This window comes from Ictidomys tridecemlineatus, chromosome 3 (genome assembly GCF_052094955.1).
Source record: "Ictidomys tridecemlineatus isolate mIctTri1 chromosome 3, mIctTri1.hap1, whole genome shotgun sequence".
Taxonomy (NCBI): Eukaryota; Metazoa; Chordata; class Mammalia; order Rodentia; family Sciuridae; genus Ictidomys; species Ictidomys tridecemlineatus.
The window spans coordinates 133,414,297-133,435,120 of record NC_135479.1 but is presented as its reverse complement, the minus strand read 5'-3'; the positions used below and the strand labels follow the sequence as shown (position 1 = coordinate 133,435,120).

Below are 20,824 nucleotides of genomic sequence, written 5' to 3'. Positions count from 1 at the left end.
AAGTATGCTTAACTTTTTTTTCCATATGATGTTTTCCTTTATACTTCTTATACTCCACATTGGATAATTCAGTTAGTACAATAGCAAAGAAACATTATTCAACATTCCTGTACTTTCTTGTTCCTATTACTTTGGTACCTTGATTCCAATGTGCTTCCTGTAACACATACAGCTATGTGAATGCAAAGGCTTCCTTCTCTATGCAACCCTTCCAGAAACTAAAAATGTAGAAGGTACAGTGTTGACATTCCCATTTTTTATCTCTGAACAGTTTTGTACTGAGTCACATAATAACTTAAGTGTACAGTGAGGCCCTTTTGTGTCACTCTGGATTATTTGTGTATTTCTCTATTCTATAAGATTAGGAATTACTCTAGACTAAGGACTAACTCTTCTATCTCCAATACCTAATCCATGGTAGGTATCTCTATGTTCATTAAGCAAATTACTGGATGGACAGATGAATATGTAGAATTAGGCTACATTGCCTAAATAAACATATGGGTGAATAAGTGAACAGAACTAAATATGGAAAATCTGAGGGTGAGAAAGGTCCCTTTAGAAAATGGCGGGAAATGTTTCAGTAAAAATCTATTTTCAAAAGCTCAGGCACTCCTTCACAAATTACTATGTGAGTAGAGTTCCCTGAAATCTCTTACTGAACAAATATTCCACATATACACCATCCCCCCCCCCCAAGATCCATGAGTCAAAGCAGCTTTACAAAGGTGATTCAGAGGCAGATTTGGGAAAACATACAACACATGCTTGACTCAGGAGAAATCAGAGACTTACTAGCCTAATTGAGGTGGTCAGGTGACTCACTAGGTTTTGAATTTGAAATTTGCTTTGGCTCAAAAACAGAAACTTCAAAGTTGTAGGTTAACAGTCTATGTTTCTAGGATTTTTCAAATACCTTTTAATTACAACAGCACAGTCTACTGTAGACATAATCTCCCTTTGTCACGTTCGTTTAATATTTTAAGAATGTGATTATTGTTCTCACAGTGTATAATTATATTCACCAATAAATACTAACACATCTAATTCAGTTCCACCAGAGTGAATATAATTCAGAAGGATGAGATCTATCTTCTAATTAACTCATTCTTCCCTATATTGGAATAATTAAAAATAATAGGATGGATCATCCTTTAAATTCTGAATGGAACAGGCACATTATAAGTAGATTTTGCCCCAATTATGGATATAGTCAACTTAATGTTAATCATAATTATTTTGTTAAACCTTCTGAATGTTTTTCTCTTTATGGGAAAGCCATACTCAAGGGACACTGAAACTTACATGACTAATTTCAATGGTAAAATATGAAAGATATAAATATGCCTGATATCTTCAATCTGGTTTTAAAACTGAAAGCCAAACACAGGCCTAAATTCAAGGTCCAATTTGGTTCATACAATGTAGTCAAAAACAAGCCACTTATCTTTTGGGCCTTCATTTCCTCATCCATGAAATAAGCACATCATTTATATATCAGAGTTCTCTATATCTCAAGAGTTATCTATACCTCACACAAGTGAGAGTCTATGTGAAAGTGCTTCACAACCAGTCAACTACTGTCCAAATAATAACAGTGATTCTGAGTTTGTGTGCACAGTAAGATTGCTCAAACAATAACATCACTGCTGAATAAACCCATTAAAATGTAATGGTTTATGGGAGGCATGTGTAGACATCACCTTAAAGAATGAAAGCTACACTAAGTGAAAACCTCATGGCATAATCTTATCCACATATAACCCTCTAGGTTTTAAGACTTTAGAGTGAGAAGATGAAAGCAAAATCCCACTAAAATAATAAGACAGGAATACATAGAAGTATTTGGGCATAATGTGACTGAGATCAGTGGCAAAGACAGTCTTGCTGCCATAAGAAACTAGACTAAAGGTATTTCATCAGGTGGAAATGGAGAGTTGATGAATATCATCAAATCATAAAGCATGGGCCTATTGGAAAAAAATTTCTCAGACCTGGGTCTATCTGCCTGCAGAATTAGCCTTGTTTGCTATGTTCCTTTTGTGTCACTTAGTGAATTTGAGCTTTCGCCTAGTTGATCACCTTCAAGTATTCCCTGTCACCTACAAAAGAATCTGTCTTCCAAACTATCCTGTAGTCTGCTGTAGGAAAGCATCCAGCCCCCACAACACTTCAATCCTCCAATGGTTTATTTCACAACTACGAATGCTTGTCCTTATCTGAAGGCAGCCTTGGCCACTCCATCCTGGGTTAGTAAAAATCTATTTTCTAAGGTTCTTCTTCCTTCTTGTTTCAAAAACCAATGACATTCATCCTTCCAATAACATGGAAAGTTTCTGATGAGAATTTTCAGATTTTCCACCTTTGAAAGCATAAATTACTCTCTTCCTTGTGCTTTTGAGTATGAACCATAGTTTACCTTACATAATACTAGGGGCTACTAGAAGTTGACAACCGAGTCATATATGTCTCTCTCTTTCAATCATCAATTTTCCTGTTCCTGTGAGTTCCCGCAAAAGACCACAACGTCTGCTATATACCAACAGCTCAGTCTATGTTCATAGAAATGAAGGACATTTTTACTACTAACAGGACTGGAAGAGCCACAAGCAAATGTAGGTAAGGAAAAGCTAATCTCCAGTATGTTTTGCCTTGTGCCCCCACATACCTGACAATTCCATTATCTGTGTAGAAAAGGTAATGGGAATGTGTCTAAAGAGAACAGAACTGCAACCTTATGTGCAGTTAAGTGTTAGCATGACTGACAGCAGAGACGCAGGACTGCTTTTTAATTCATGAAAGGAATCATTGTTAATACAGCAGCTGCCGCTCAAGAATTGGAGTGGGACTCAGAGTGGTGTACACACTGTCACTTAGTCAAGCACACCTCACAAAAGAGTCCAACAACACAGTGACAAAAATACTTGTCCAATCATATGCATCTAGAGTTTTGATGGCTGTCTTCTAAGGACTTAGAAGCCACAAAACAGATCTGTGATGACCCTCAGAGAAGAAGAGAATGATAACTAGGTTTGGAAGAGCAGCTTTCAAAATGCAAATAATAAACCAAGATGTAAGAAAAATAACCCAATTCCAAAGTAAGCAAAAATAGCAAAGAAAAAAATATTAACAAGGCACCGTTTGCACTTAAAAAAATAAACAGAATAATTACTATCACCTAATTCTGGTGAATTTGAGAAGAAAGTGATATATTCAAATGGCTGGTGCCAGTATAAACTAGTCCCAACTTTCAGAAGGAAACTAAAGAATCTAGTCATTCTCCTCTATGTGGGAATCCCAGTGTTAGAACTCTGAGGCAGAGAAATAGCTCCAAAAAAATAAAAAAAATAAAATAAAAATACACATGAACAAGTCCCTTGTAGCTTTGCTCATAACAAAAATGGAAATCACCTCAATGTCCCACACAAGGAATTCCTTATAAAAGAGCTCCTCATGATAAGTCAGATTTATAGAGACTGTATAACATATAATATAATATCCATACTGAAAGCCAGAAAACAGAGCAATGTCATAAAAAAAGGGTCCCACTTTTCAACAATATTTCTGGATAACATTATCATGTTATTTTAAAAAATCACCTTAAGAAGTTTCTGCCCGCTCATTAGCACATATTGGCATGAAGTAAAAACCTAGCTTAGACTATTGACTCTAAGAAGATCAAAGGAGAATGACAGAGCCCAAGGAAGTAGCTTGATCTATGAGAGGGAGAAGAACACCTGCAGGTAACCATGTGGAGTGACCACAAGGGCAGCACTCACCTGTGGAGGCCGAGGCTTGTAAGGGGAACTGCACTCGAGGTCAGCGAGGATGCTGGTCAAAGAGTCTATCTCTGCATCCAGGCTGGAGCGCCTCTCCTCAAGGGTCTTGCCTCCAGGATTTCCCTGCTAGAAAAAACATGCACATTAAAAATAAATAATTTTCCATGGATAGCCTTATGAGTTCAAATCAATCAAGCTTGCACTCTGTTTTTCCAAGTGTTTTTTTTCCTGACAACATCATGCATTTTTTAAATTCTTATTTTTTAAAGATTTTCATTAAATCTCATTGAGCTAAAGTAGAATTATCCCTTTTGACAGAAAAGAAAAACTAAAAAAAAAAATTCTTTTTTCCTAAGACCATATGATTATTTTAGACAAAATATCATCCTTGCACCTAAGAGACAGACCAATTGAGGGGCTATCTCAGTCTCTCTGCACTCAGAAACTAGGATGTAGAATGATATTTTATTGGAGTAGCAATGGGCAAGAAAGGGAGAATCACTGTCTAGAAGAAAAAAATCAGCACTTGAAGACATGAGGGCACAAAAGAGTTTGAGTATCTGGGGTCAGCAAGGCCCAGGAATGCACCTAAAACATGAACTAAAAGAGACCATACAGGCTCTGGTGATGGGCTGCTGAGGAAGATCACAGTGAGCACTAAGGATGGTTGGGGATCTCTCGATTTTATGCATCAGTACTCCCAGATAGCTGCACTCAGTATCAACAGGATGAGAGTTGGGGCAATAACACAGCCACAAGACACTGCCAAGAACTGTGATCTGGTTTGGGAAAAACAAGTAAAGAGTATGCATAAACTTTAAGGCAAGGATATATGAAATGAGGTGAACCCATGATTTGGAAGCAGGACAAGATAAAAAAATCTTATAAGTTGACAATGTAATAATGATCATCTATGCCTGATGCACATCTAACAGTAAGTCCATCACTCAAAGTGCATTTTTAGAATCCCGGGAGAAATAACAATAGGCAGTTATTATCATCTAATGAATCTAAAAGGACTTATTGAAGGACGACAAATGTCAGGATAATGTTTAATGCCAGCAAGAGCCTAGAAAAGGCATTAGCCAAGCATATAGAATATCCTCAGTAACAACAACAAAAATCTGGTGCCCTGGCAGGCTACCATTAAACCTCACAATGCTTGAAGTAAATAGGTTGTTTGAGAGAACATGTGACATCAGGCATAATGCATAATAGCACTGCCTATTAAGAACACTAGTTCCTTTTTTACTAGTACACTGCTTACCAAGCCAGCTTCCCCGAGTCCTGTCTGTGTAAAAGCAACTTAATGGGATCTGATGCATCTGTAAACCTGTTATGAATTCAGCCAGGACTGAGTCCCTCCTGGACCCAATAATATCAGCTCTCTATGAAGTTTTACCCGTGGAACAAGACCTGGATTGCCACTTGCCTCCTAAGGTAATTGGGTGACCCTGTTTCTAAGACTTCTTGAAATATGAGTATCTCTTATCATATGGTCTAAGTAGCCATCTTGTGATTTTTCTAACTCTCTGTATATATCGTTATGAGCTGCTACATTCTTCTATCACCTCAATAATATGTGGCATCATCTAAGCACTAAGCTTCTTGGGCACTTGTCTATTGATGATTAATCTCTCCCTAGAAGGTAAAGGAAGTTTCCTGAGGGCAAGGACTTTGTCTGGTTTGGTCCTCATTGCTTCCCTCGAATCTTGCTCAGGGACGTGACCCAAGTAAGTGTTCAATGAGTATTTGGGGGTCAATACTTTAACAAATAATGATTTTGCCATTGGTCCAGCCATAAAATTCTTTTTTTTTTGAGAGAGAGAGGAGAGAGGAGAGAGAGAGAGAGAGAGAGAGAGAGAGAGAGAGAGAGAGAGAGAGAGAGAGAGAGAGAGATTTTTTTTAAATTTTATTTTTTTAGTTTTTGGCAGACACAACATCTTTGTTTGTATGTGGTGCTGAGGATCGAACCTGGGCTGCACGTTTGCCAGGTGAGCATACTACAGCTTGAGCCGCATCCCCAGCCCAATAAACCTTTACCTTATCAACATCATTGGATTAAATGCAGCTTGAGATATAATAAGAAGCAGTGAGGCTCGAGTGTCTTATATAAAAAGGGAGCCAAAAAGTCTCAGTGTGTATGTACACACGTGTGTGTGTGTGCATGCCTGTGTGTATGTGTATGTCAGCCTGAATAACCCAAAGTTCATATTGGGCTTGTGAAATAAAGATTTTCCTCAGCACCCTTTCCTCAGCCAAAAATGTAAAAAATGTTTAAAAAAATGGCACTTTTATAGTATGGTTGTGTTTTTTTCAGAGTCTAAGTTTTCAGTCTAACTAAGTTTTAAGGCCAGTGGCTCTTTGTCCTAGATATTTTCAAGGAGCTAATCCCTCTACTCAAGGTAATTCCAACTTTATCCCAAAGGGCATTAATAACTATGAAACTCCATGGAACTATAAAAATAAAGCCCCTTTAACATTTAAAATGCAAGTAAACACACTGATCAATGGGTCCCAGAAAAGCAAGACACTAGGAAGACAAATTAGAAGCAGTTGGATTTGATTTTCTTGGTTGTGGACATATTTATTATCATAAATATGAATTCAAAAAATAAATTTCTGAGTACACACAGATAGTACACTATGTTGGCCAAGACAGTGGACTACAGTCTGCTACGGTTTTCCCTGGACCACAGTTTCTTCATCTGCAAAATGAAGAGAACATTACCTTCCCTGCCCACACCAGAGTGATGTTACAAGATTCAGATAAGAAAATGGATGGGAAAATATAAATTGTAATGTGCCATAATTATGATGATTTTCATAAATGGCATTAATTGTAGCAACTAGTGACTATAAATTAATAGGAATAATATAGCTATTGTTAATTATTCTTCTTCTTAAGGGAAGCATCATCCATTAAGTGTTCCCTAGGGGTATCAGCAAAGAGACAGGATAAAATCAGGACTTCAGCATCTGTACTTGACTGTAGTAGAAAGTATATCAACTACCCATGCCCTAAGTCCATGGGATATCTAACCACAGAGATTCAAAAGTCACAGAATTACCCTGAGCCATACAATGAAACAAGTAATTATGGCATGCAACCAGTCCATGCTTGTAAGATTTCAACTGATTTCCAGCCTCCTTCTCCTCCTTTTCCTCTAAACTGGACTCGCTGCCCATTTTCAGTTTCTCATATTAGATTGATGCGATTTATTAACAAGTTCCAACCTAGTGACCTGGAATTTTGAGCAACCCCCCCCCACCCCCGGCTGCTCCATCTGACTTTATGAAAATAGCTTTGCTTCTACATTTTAATCACCATTATGAATAAGAATAGGACTCTTTCTCACATTCAAGACTCTACTTCATGTCATAGTTCAAATAAGTGAAGTCCTACCCAAGTTCCAGCCCCAACCCTTCTCTTCATATTCTCATCTACTGTCTATGTACCTTTAGATTTATGGGCTGTCTTGCTGTTCTCAGCACTTTATACTTGTTCCCAGTAGCCATAGTCTTATAACCAACTACCAGAATTCTACAGATGTACCAACATCTTCCTCTTAACTCACTATTTCTGCAGCTCTGCCAGTCACCTGATGGGTAAATTACCTGAAGGAGGCAAAGTAAGAACAAAGAAGACTGTGCTACTGTCTACTCTTTCTTCTAGGTAATCACACAGACTCTAATAAGGTGGTCTACATAATCCTAACAATTCTCGTGCTCTTCAAACATAACTAGAAATAGCCCATTGTCTACGTCGGGGTTCTTTCAACAAACAAACAAAATGCTTGTATTAAAAGTTAGCACGTACGACATGTATTTTGAAGATCAGTTCCAAGTAGTAGTAAGGGAATTCAGAAATAAACAGAGGAGGGAAAAAGACAACTGAAAGATGTGGCCATTCTGGTATACAATGGTACAAAGGTAATATACATTGATTACCAGTAATAAGGCATGAAAGAATATTTGTATTTATTATTCATTCTTCATATTCAAACATGTTAACAAAATAATCTCACAGAAAAGTTGAATGAGCAGGAAGTAAATTTCACACACATACCCTTCACTCAGATTCACCAACAGCCAACAATACTTGCCATACTTTGCTATACTTGCAGTGTATCTACATAAATTCTATTTGTTGTTACAATTAAATCATTTGTAAAACGTTCTAGAAACCTCCCCCTATGCCTGTGCACATCTTAGCTTAAAAATCCTAAAAATTCCTACTTTTTTCATTTCATTATTCCATCCAAGAAATTTAATGTAGGTACAGTAATATCTAATACATATGCATTGTCAAATTTCACCAATGGTCCTGGTAATCTTTTTCATCTATGAACATTAACTTCCGTTCAAAATAGAACCAAAGATCACACACTGAAATGACACATCTTTGTAGTCTAATTTAGCACAGTCTCTTAGCTTACTTTTGTTTTCCACAAAATAAGTATTGAATAAATGATAGCTACAGAGTCATTACTTTGACCACAGTCTCAAAATTAATGCTTTGATATCAATCAAGAATATAGTTTTATTATAACTCTTTTGGTCAAAAGTAAAAGTCATCTGCTGAGGGGCTTCAGTAAACGGGGTTCCTATGTATCTTAACATATACAGTGATGCCAGGAATCAACTTTGAATATCATTAAGCCTTGATGTGTGCTCTCAAGCAGTAGTGCATACTGAAGAATCTACAAGGCTTGATTTACCCTGATTCTGTGAGTCTGGGGTGAGGCCCCCAAACTTTCATTTCCATCAAATTCTCAGATGATACTGATGATGCTGGTCTGAGGACTATGCTTTGTAAACAACTGTTCTAAGTGGATTTCTAATAAAATGAACCTTTGAGAGAGAAAGAGGGCAGGGACAGAGAGAGAGGGAGGGAGGGAGGGAGGGAGGGAGAGAGGGGGAGAGAAAATAAATGAACATATAATTTTGTCTTAAAACCAATCGTGTTATGTCATATTATTAATGATGTCATGAAAATACCAATAGATACATCCAAATAATGGGTAAGCAAGATCTGAACAAAAATAATAATGGAGACAGTATGATTAGTATTTATTATAATTCCCATGATATATAATATGACCAGCCTTTTCACATTATTTCTGATACTGTTGAGACAGGTGGCATACATCAATGAGGATTATAACAAATATGATCTACTTACCTAGTAGAAATGCCACTTTATTGAATGAGACTCAACATGTTGAAAATTGGGGACAAAATACCTTAATTCATGTTAAGATGTGTATCCTTTCCCCATTTATTTAGATGAAGTGCTCACCTTTCCAAAAACCTGCTTACTATATCTCATCAAATGTACCCTCTCTTTCAGGAAATTACTGATAATCCTACTGATTTGATAACCTAACCCTCCCTTTTTTAAAAAAAAAATATGTTTTTCAGTTGTAGGTGGACAGAATACCTCGATTTTACTTCTATGTGGTGCTGAGGATCAAACCCAGTGCCTCACACATGCTAGGTGAGTGCTCCACCACTGATCCACAACCCCAGCCCGTAACCTAACCCTTCTTTGCCTATCCCTCTGCAATACCAGTGATCATAGTGCGACTCTCATCATTCATTTGTGTGAATGGCTTCTCTCTCACACTGTTTTTTTGTCTAAGTAGTATGTAGTCTAAAGAATGCCTGCTCCCCAACTTCGTAGAATTAACAGAGTAGTGGCTGACATTACTGGCCCTTTGTGACTAGTAATATCTAATATACTATGTTCTTTGAGATTTGTTGTCATTACATGTTGAAGAGACAGAAATTTAAAAATAAAAATAATTCCCTTTCCTAAGAGGCTAACCTCAATACAATTCAATATTTTTAATGTGCAAAGAACATCAAACTCAAGTCTCCTGTTTGTCCAAGGTCATCAACTGCACAAGTTAAGGGCAGTGGGAAAAGGTGCCTCAAAAAGCCAACTGTGGAGCAAACATGGTAGCATTCATAATAGAGGAAGCATCTTCAAGATTTGATGTGAAATCATAGCTTGACAACTGGGAATATAGCACTTAAATAAATAAATAAATAATTTTTTATATAAATGAAGAAGGAAACATCAGAAGGTAGAATTGTTTGTAGGTCTGGTATACTTACAGCAAAAATCATCAAGACAGAACCTGCACCTCAGGCTTGGGAAAGCTTCAATTCCTCTTTTTCGTTTATATTCCCTATCACCTCATCCTTCTCAGTCCTAACACTCATAAAATTGATAATATGTGGCCCACTCACATCTTCTTTAAAGGAAATAGCCTTACATCCTGCCCTTATTGCTCAAAGATCCATATTTTGGATCATGAGACTGCACTTCAGAACACTGAGGCTCACAGAACCAAGGCTGGGCACCTGAGCAAAGGTCCATAAGCATGTTAGTAAATCTAGCCTTTGGTCTGTGACAAGAAGATAAGATAGGCAAATAATCCTCCTCCTCTTATAAATCTGAAATGAGAAACGCGTAACAAAACTGCCCCAGGGATGAGCTATGGCCATGACCAACTGAACAGAGGATGTGTATGGCTAATTATTAACAATCAAAACGTACAAGGAAATAGAGACCCTGTCATTAGAGACTGGAGAATACTGGATGTGCAAATTTTTTTTTTTAAAGAATTGACAATGAGGATGAAGAGGAAGGAAGAGAGAAAAACTGAATGGAAGGAAAGAAAGATGATAAGCATTCAGTCACAGATGTGCCTCTGACTTTGATGCCAGATTTCAATCATAGGATCCTTAAGGTTCACTCCAATATTCAGAGATACTCCAGGGGCCATTCTTTTACAAAACCAGCCTACTGGAGCCACCAGCACATGGCCACTCCTTCACAGGGAAAACAGGAGGAAGCCAGGTCTACCAACAACAAACTTTCTGTCACCTTCCCTCCGGGAAACTCAGCTGTTACCCCTGTAAAATGAGGGGTACATTTTATTTATTGTTTGACCTACTGTCAAACAATGTCTGGGGTGATTATGTTTATGGTTCTTATTTTATTCTTATATTTCTTAATCTCTCCATCAATAAAATGGGGTGTTTATGGTGCTTATTTTATTGACTTGACCTCACTCTGGTGGGTTTGGTCCTATTGATGGTGGGCGGCAAGGATAGTGGCAGACAAGTTATGGAATGTCATTATAGATTTGAGCATTATTGGTGGTTAAAAAATAAAAGATGATCTTTAAGGTTACTACCCCTCATTTTAAGCAGCAGAGACGTGTGATATCCAGAACCTCATTATTTGAAATAGGTAAAAAGCTGCTTTGAGTCAAGTAGCAGTAGAGAAAGCCTAAGCTTCTACCCACAGGGTCCTCCCTACCTTCCCCAGTAATGTACCTTGAAGCATGCCTGTAAAAGAGAGCTTGAGGACAACTGCTGTGAATGATCTACATCAAGTTTAGAGGACGAAATTGGTGTCTGAGAGCCATCAGTCCACACATAGGAAATATATACGTGTGTATGTACATACACACACATACACACACACTATATACATATATATATATATATATAGAGAGAGAGAGAGAGAGAGAGATACATATATACATTATATATGTGTGTGTGTGTGTGTGTGTGTGTGTGTGTGTGTATATATATATATATATATATATATATATATATATATATATATATATAGAGAGAGAGAGAGAGAGAGAGAGAGAGAGAGAGAGACATCCCCATAAAATCACCTGGAGTCATCAGTGTTTCCCTAGGAATCCTTTATATAACGCAATCACCAAGAAAAAATACAATTAGCAGATATGAGTTTTAAAAGCTAGAGAAAAGATACCTTGGGTTTTTCATTAAGGAAACTTTCATATCTGGGGCAGTCAAGAATATGCACAATAACTGAACATATAAATTAAACAGTTACTAAGATATTTTTCATCCTTACTGCACTGTGCAATAGAAAATAAAACATGACAGGTAATTTTGCTATTGACTTTATTTTAAAACTTCAAGGAAGATAGTTTTCTTGTTTTGAATTTTGATAACACAGGTCTAATGAGTTGGAGTATGATACATTATTTTAAAAGCCACTTTACACATTTCCCAACATTTGGAATCTTAGTAGTTTGGCATTAACTTTATATATTAGCTCATCATTCTCAAAGCTTTTCTCCTTTGAACCCTTTCAATGACCCTTCAAAATGTTATTACCCAAGTAGTAAAACAAGAACAAGTGTTGAGTTCCTATACCAAGCAGTCCATGTTGTATAGCCAGAGCTGTAACACTAAGGAGATGCCATCCAAGTGGATGATGGGTGAGAAATTCCTGTAAACATCTATGGCTCTGCTTCTGTGTATCAAGCACCATTGATCAGGATGTGCAGATAAAGTATGCTGGGAAAGTGATTATAAATGATTAGCACAGAGAAAGGATATCAGGCTCATGAGGTAATAGAACTAAAGACATGATTTACCTTGTCTGAGATAATAGTTCACTGAAGGTTCAGAAAGAGGAGTAAAACCTTGACACCTTGTACTCTAAAACATCTTCTTCAAAGTAATATCTTGTAGACTACTTTAACTGGCTGCTTAAGGAACCCATGAAATAAAAAGTTACTCTCACTCCTTCTTCCAGATGAGAAAACCTATGGAAGAGAGGAAACACAACACTGTCCACAGACTTCCAGTCTCACTGGTGAGACTAAACCAAAAAAAACTGCAGAAGGAGAAGAGCCCATCTTAAAGCCTTTCCAGAATGCAATACAGATAAGTAGTACAGAAATTCCAGGAAAGGGGAAATCAGAATGCCTTAGATACAAAGACGCTGGAGACAAGAAGGGCCTCTGCTCCCATCTGTGCCAAAAGGAAACAAAGGACCAGAAAGCTTAAGTGACTTACTAATGATTAAACAGCCAAGTGGTGACCATGGGACGCTGAGTTCTGTATCAATGCTTCCTAGCCCCAGTCCTCCTACTCAAAATGTGCTGTCAGTGTAAGAACATAGTGTAGTAATTTTCCTAAGAAACTTAAACATGGGTCAAAGTCAGAATATTTAGGAGTGCTGACCCAGAAATGTGATGCTTGTTACCTGCCAGTGTAATCCCCAAAATCCTCTGTGGTAGACAGGGAGGAGGGTATGTAAGTAGAGGGAATAGACAAGCAGTTTCCTCAGTGTTTTGCCCCGGCTTTGCCATAGGTGACCATGGTAACCCTGGGTACATCACTCTCCCTCTCTGAGCCTCTCAACAGCAAAATAAGAGGTTTGGACTTGGTCTCTTCATTTTCATCCCATATAAAAAGTACTGTTATTCTAACACATTCACATAAATGCAATCTATCTGATATAAACAAAGAACTTGAAGTATTTATAATTTTGGTTTTGGGGTTTTCTTTTTCCTACTTCTAACCCCTTTCTGGAACCAAATTACTCTATTTCTGTTTAATTTAAACATTATTTTGATCATTGAAAAGACAGAACCCATACAACAGAAACTAATAGGATAGAATCTGACATACTTATTTCAAAAATAGGGCTATTGGTAACAATTTTGTAGAGGAAACATATATTGTTTCGAAAGCCACTAGCTGTTTAGTGGAAATGGAAATAGAGGTGAGAGTGACAGCATTTGAGCAAGAAGTCAGGAGAGGAATCCTCAAAATATAAGCTATGCCTTATCATGAAGGCTTAGAATGGGGGAGAGATGGGAGGAATTATCTAAAACCCCAGTAATCATATTTTTTGGTATGAAAAGACGCATCAGATCCATTATGAGCATCCCCAATTTGTGCATCATTTTCTCTTGGCCAAATTTCCTGTTTCAAGGCAGTTCTGGTAAAGATCCTACAAGCCAGCAGCATTTCTAGCCAGCTAAACAGTCTACCACACTGGGCCTGGGACAGTCACCTTGAGGACCTGGGCGGGGCCCTTAGCTCCTTCTGCACTGCCACTGTTAGTAAAGGAATGCTTAACTTTAGGAAAGCACTTTCACAAGCACCTCACTGCATTTGCCCAGCATTCCTAGAGATTGGTAAGAGTTATTCTTCTTGTTTAACAAAAGAGGAAAACAAAGATCAGAAAGAAAGAGAGACCCCTCTAGGGTCACTCATGTAGGAAATAAAATAATTACAATTTGGGACCCAAACATTGTGTTCCAAAGCTCTTGCACTTTGCTTGACATCCAGCTGAAAATGAAGAAGGGGAACAGTCCTGCCTGTAAGCTCAAACCGAGATTATAAGAGCGCATTAGGTTACCAAGAATTAGGTCATGGCTGTAACTATAATTAAAAAGGCAAGATCCAACATTTTCTTTCATCTTCTACTTCCCCATTTGGGATAGTTTTATTCACTTTTCCATAAATATTTATCAAATATTAAGAGTACAGGAACCAGAAGTTCAGGGAAGGAAGGAAGGAAGGAAGGGAGAAAGGGAGGAAGGGAGGGAGGGAGGAAAGAGAAGGGAAGGAAGGAGGGACTGAGAGAAAGGAAAATCAGTAATTCTCTGCCCTCCAAGTGAATACAGCTGCATTAGAGGCGCTACAAGTGGCCACATTAAAATACAGGATACGTGCGGGTAAATATATGAAGCACACAATGTTAGAGAAAAAAAGAGAGGAAGAAGAAAGAGCGGCTAAATAGAGAAATTGGGGAGAGTGAGCTGCATGGGTGCAGTGACGGTTGAGAAGACCTTGGGTGGAGAAAAAAAATACTTAAGAAATTCACTATATGAGCATAAAGACATGAGAGGATTTCTACAACACCTGGGAGAACTTGGCAGATACAAGTGTTCTCTGAGGTACAAATAAGAGTAAGCACAGACTCAGAGGGTCAGCTATGATCAGACCATTCAGGTATGCAGACCCTAGGCATAGAAGGAGGTTGGCTCTGGTCCAAGGTACAGATCTCCAAAGGATAAACACTGTCACCGTGACGAAGGAGAGAGTGGGCAGGGGTAATTGTATCTTGGGACTTAGTGTTGATGTGGGAACAAACACAGGGTATGAATCACATATATTTTAAGCAGTGCACAGACAATTTACGTTAACACTCTCAGCAGGAATTCCTATTTTTATGACAAAGGTTGCCATTGATAAAAAGTGAGTATAGAAACATATCGGGAAACTATTGATCCCACCATGATCAGGAATACGTGTGATTTCCACAACATGAGGAACAAGCATGGCTAGATCACACAAACATCTCCACCTTTGAACACAAAATTACAGATTAACAGACTACAGTGACTAGTCTGTCACTTCGCTAGATGGAGGCTGAAAAAAAGTCTAAAGAGGGCAAGGAATGATGTTGTCTCAACCTCACTGTTGGGATTTTTGTCCCAACTTAAAAATCCTCTCTCTCCTCCAAAATGCTACTCATGCCCAACTGCAATCTTTCCTGAAAAATATTTTCTTTTGCACTGGCTATGGAGAGTCAAGTGACAATCAAAGGTCTGCTATTCACTTAGGGTCAGTTCAGTCCCCAGTCTATATAAAAGAAACAAGATGCCCAATAAAGGAATAACAAAATGCTAGACTATCCCTTCCACATTTCCTTCCCCACCTCTCCACCATTTTTACATGAATGCTTTATTTAAAATATGTCATACTTAAACCAGATCTGGAGGCTCTACAGCCATATTCAAATGTTTTCAGTGCTGCAAAGCTTTCCACCTGTGTTTCAAACTCAAAAGTGAAATGTAGGCCCTACTAGATTTAAACAGAAAGGATTTAAACAAGCATGAAGTTTGACAAAGTCATGTAATGTTACGTTCAGATTCTGCTTATGAAACAGGGGAATGTAAAACCAGCTCCAAAACGGCATCTTTAAGACCAGGTGAAATCAAGAACTGGTATTTAAATGTCCATTAGAATGCTAAGCAGGCAGCAGCCCTTCTGTAAATGTTCACTGGTGATATGTTCCCTAAAATAGAGGATTATAAGATCATACCAGGTGATTTTTGAGGAGACCCTAATAATATAAAATGCAAAGTTTGTCTCAGGGTTGCTCTAGATTTCAGTAGCCAAAGGAAGTTCTTATAATAAGGCAAAGCTGGGGTAGCAAAGGGAAGCTGAGCATCCTCTGGAGATAGAAGCATCTCAGATGCCCATTAAAGGGGGGCAGTTTTAGCTTTTACCCTCTGATTTAACAGTTTAAACACATGAAGGCAGGGTCTAGTCATCTGCATTTAATAAACCTCCTGTGCCTTCCTCAATTCTTTTCCATAATAAATTTAAAATCTGCTGGCCTAAAATTTGGCTGCCTGTTGTTAATTCAAGTGCTAACAACAATTGGAACAATTTAATTAAAATCCCACAACTCTGAACACATTTAAAAATTCTTTAGTAATGTGTTCTAACCCAGTTCCCAGGGACAGGGAAAATACTTCTCTCTCATTCGACAGTTCTGTGTTCTCACCCACAGTGCCAGAAAAGCAAACACAATCTACTTCACTTCTCCTCATTTGTAGAAATGGCAAAGATGTTTACCACCTCCAAGGGGTGCTGTGAGTTTCCATTTACTGGTGTTTATAAGTCTACTGAGTGTTCTAATAAATCAACTATAAGTTGGTATTATTCATAGCACCCTGTTGGAGCTTAATACATATTCAATTAAAAAACAATGACAACAATACAGTAGTATCCACAAATTAGCATTAATTATACCAATGCATTATTCTCACCCTACTCCCACAATTTTATCAAAGAAGAGTTGCTTATGTATGTTGACTGTATGTATACCCTCTCTCCTTAAAGAGGAACAATATTGCTGTTGTCAACATTTCCTCTAGTAATGTTCACATCATGCTTGCCTCGGAGTTTCTGATTTTTTGGAGGATTTTCCTGTTTGATAAACACTAAGTCAGGAAGCAAACTCATCTCCCCTGAAGAAAGTCAGAATCCTGCAAAGCATCCTGAACCCTTCCCTTTTCCAGGACCCTTCCTTTCCAAATAGCCCTTCCCCACATTCATGGGAAGAACTTCAGTTCAGGCTTTGTCTGCCCCCATGGACTCCTGAGGTTGACCCCAATCCCTGCTAACACTGCCTCTTTTGTTTGGTCATGTCCCGCTCTAGTAAAACAACCCTAAATGCAGATCACATCGTGTTCACCAGGATAAGTCCCTCTGTTGTTTGCTGATAACTATTACATCTCTGGACGAGGAAAATCCCCCCAAAAGTCATCATAAGTCCAGAAGAGAAGTCATTCATTGATTGGAATTGATGGACTGGAAGTTAGACAGGGAGAATTTCGCCAAGGAGAGACAGTCAGGCAGAAGGAACAGCTAAAGAAAAGGGTTCCAGTGATACATGTCTGTCTACCTAACTCTGGCTTCAGTTTCTCCATAGGGCATCAGTCTGGTGCTGGTCAAAGCCACATCGCCTCTCCCACCCCTGCCTTCCCCACCCACTGTCTCACTGAAGCACCAGAACATATCTTGCTAAACTACATTTTGCTGACTCCAGTCTCCTGTTCTACATGAGGCCGTGACATGCATAGCTGAGGTTGAGGAATCTGTGCTTAGTTGGTTTGAGGTTTCATCAAGAGAAAAAGGGGAAACTTATGTGATTTCACTGAGTAACTATTTTCACTACAAAAAAAATTCCCATATTTATTTTTCCTCTTTTCTGAAATGGCACTAAGGAAACACATGCCAGACTGCCACGAACAGGGACTGTACTTTCCAAACAGTAGCAAGGACTAAAAATAGAAAAGCCTGATTTGCTCAAGATGTATATAACTTCCTCTCCCATTTCCTTCTCAACACCCTGACACAGAGAACAGAAGTGGTACATGTTGAACCCTTTGCATGCTTATAGCAATGTCAAAAGCATCCCAAAAGGTTATACGTATGATACACTTAGCATGGTCTACTCCCAGAGAATTCCTATAGCAGAGACAAAGAATGATTCAATCAATCAATCAATGCACAAATATCAACCAAATAGCTACTCTACCTTCTTACGATGGAATAAGGACTATGGGTGACACAGGAATATTGAGTAGTGATCCAAACTTTAGGCAATGGCTAAAAGGGAATCTAACAAGAAGATAATGGAAAGAGTACAGGTTAAGAAATCCAGAAACCTCTAATTGTGGTTGGGGTACAACTCTCATAGTAACTATGTCACTCTGAATTGTTTACTCAAGAAATTTGGGCTCCAGTTTCTTAACCACAAGAATGATTGCCTGGATAAGGAGTACTCAAATCTAAGCCTCTATGATTAGTGAAATTAAATGATTTTTCAGAGGTCTCCAACATGCTATTTTGTGATTCTTATTTTATGAAAATCAGTCTGGTGACAAGATTGATGTATATGAAATAATTTCATCATTCCACATGGAGGCATATATTAAGTGTCAGGAAAAATCAAAGAGCATTAAATGATTTATCTATCAACTGATTCATAGTAGACTTCACTATGAACTAGATATTGCTGGCTATACTATACTCATTATCTTAATTAATTCTCAAAATAAATTTCTATGAAACTGCTATTAATATTCTCATTTAGAATGCAGAGTTAGGAAATGCATTGGTAAGGAACAGAACTAAACCGTGGTCTCATGTTGCTGTACTACATGACTCAGTCAAGAGAGTAAGGATGCAGACAAGGACAAGGAAGAGCCAGTGGAAGGCTGGCTCACATGAGGAAGAACGGGGCAACTGACTTAGGGCTGTTTAAAAATGAATGAGTACTTATCAGTTAAGAGATAAGGATGCTTCAGACAGCAAGGAAGAAACAGGAAAATTAACTCTACATATAGAACTAACAAGGAGAGATCCTCCAAAGAGCAAAAAGATTATATAGGGAACATATTGGGAGATAAGTTATGTTGGGCAGGGTGAGATAGGTCATGGAGGTCTGAAAACTCAACCAAGAGAAGAAACTTAATGTGGTAGGCAATAAACATCCACAAGGAAAATATAACAATTTTGAATTATTAATTGGTTAGGGATATGCAGCCGGAATGTAAAAAAATGATAGAATTAAGGCCATGAGTCATCCGTGATCTGTAGAAGGAAGAAGCTCAGATGATGGGCAAGAAAACAGACTGGAGCAAACCTGAGAGGGATTTTTAAGCCAAAAAGTCCTTTTGGTGAATATACTCAAAAAGAAAGTCATATCAACACTGAGCACAGAATTTACACTTTGTGACACCAGAAAATATGTTGCTACTTCTAAATGAAGATGAGCAGCATTTGGGACACACTGAACTGGCTTTCCCTGTGGAACTAGCCTATGGATAGGGAATATGGTTCCTATCAAAGAACAAAACCGTGCCAAGAGTCATAGCTAATTCCAGTTATCAGATCAACAAAGTTTAGAATTCTGAATTCTCCCGAGAGAAGCCAGAAGGGCACAGGGAGAACTAAAGTGGATACCTATATGTAGGGACAGGAAGAAAAAAAAAAAAAAAGAGATCTGGTTAAAGGAGGGGTGGGGGTGGAGAGACATAATCGGATGCAGGAGAGGAATCCAGGAAGCTCAATACAGTGAATATCAAAAGAGATTCTGAGAATATGGCAGCAAAGGATGGAACAGAAGTCTGTCTCCCGACCCAGACAACCACTGCATTCCATTGCACTGCCATAACCTCTGTGATGTGACTATTTTGGAACGCTAGAGTTAATTGAAAGCTTCCACCTTCCAGGGGAAAGTCTTAGATGGTAAACTGGTTCATTTAGGTCAATTTCAGCTCTTGGAACTGTAGCAGCTATCTATCCCCCATCCCTCAGTCCCTTGGTAGGCAACTGTTCCTGTGTTCCTGGAGCAGCCGGCATATATCCCACAGGAGTCAGGGTGGGCAAAAAAGAACCTTGTCTTCCAAATATCAGGGATTTATGCTCTGATCATTGGCCATTGCTTCTCAAAGATGTGAAGAAAAAGAGGCAGTTGTCAATATTTTGCCCATCTCACTCTAACTGACATGATTTCCAGGGGACTTAATCAGTCACCCCCTTTCTTTTTTCCCGGCATCTTTCACTTTTTCCTGTTTGGGAACCAAACACTGATGACTAAGACATTCAAAACGAATTGCATATATGGAAGAAATGACAGTTACCACACATATCCAGGGAAAGGCAGAGGCTCAAAAAATACCTAAAACATTAAATTTCCACCTACAGTTGATTCTTGGCATGGGGGTGGGGGGATAGGGGTGGGATCGAGAAAAACAAAAAGCGGCAAAGCCTACAAAAAGGGAAAAATCTGATTTCCAGATTTACCTCCTGATTAGTTATAAATGTACTTTTTTTTCAATGAAAACAACAATAATCACTAAACATACAAAAAATAAGAGAGAGTATGGCCAATTCAGAGCAAAAAATTAAAATGGATAGAACCTGTCCCCCAAAAAAGATTTGGTGGTAGTCTACTTGACAAAGACTTTAAAACTACTATCCTAAAGATGCTAAAAAAAAAAAAATCTAAAGAAAGGGACTTTTTAAAGTATTAATAAAAGGAAAATATTAACAAACAGAAAGAAAACTTAAAAAGAAATCCCCAAAATTCTGGGAGTGAACAGCACAGTTAATGATAAACAATTTCACTAGAGGAATTCAAAATAGATTTGAACACATAGAAGAGTCAGGGTACTTGAAAATAAGTCAATGCAAAATATCAAGCCTCAGAAATATAAAGAAAAGGGAAGAGAAGGTAACTCAGTTGGCAGAGCACTGGCCTTGCATACAAAAAGTTCTGGGTTCAATCCACAGCACCACATATAATAATTAAATAAATGTGTTTAAAATGATAAAAAAGCCAAAACAAAAAAGAAAAAAAATTCTCCCAAAACACAAAAGACTCGCCCCACCCCAAAAAAAGAAAGAAATAGGAAGAAAAGACTGAGGACAACCAAATGGTACCAAAGGTACCCATGGGACAGTGGAAGTACAGGAAGCAGACCAACATATGTACTGTGGGATTTCAGAAAGATGAGAAAAAGAAGAGTAGAAAGAATATTTTGGGGGAAAAATGGACAAAGCCATCCCAGGAAGCTTGAAGTTGAGATAATAAGAGACAATTACTGAGATACCTCAAAAACTGTTGAAAGAATGACGAAGGCAAAGAATATTTTTTT

The 20,824-nt window shown here is 38.1% G+C and overlaps 1 protein-coding gene across 13 annotated transcripts in view; it reads right to left on the bottom strand.

The window, feature by feature from the left end:
• Positions 1-20,824, bottom strand: part of Lpp (LIM domain containing preferred translocation partner in lipoma) — a 644,616-nt gene that overhangs the window by 328,837 nt on the left and 294,955 nt on the right. For 12 of the 13 annotated variants that reach the window (XM_078043842.1, XM_078043841.1, XM_078043843.1 and 9 more), the window contains one exon: positions 3,780-3,905. In XM_078043842.1, coding sequence (XP_077899968.1) covers positions 3,780-3,905 — 126 coding nt within the window. The remainder of the gene's footprint in view (positions 1-3,779; positions 3,906-20,824) is intronic. The other variant, XM_078043839.1, reaches the window with a different exon arrangement.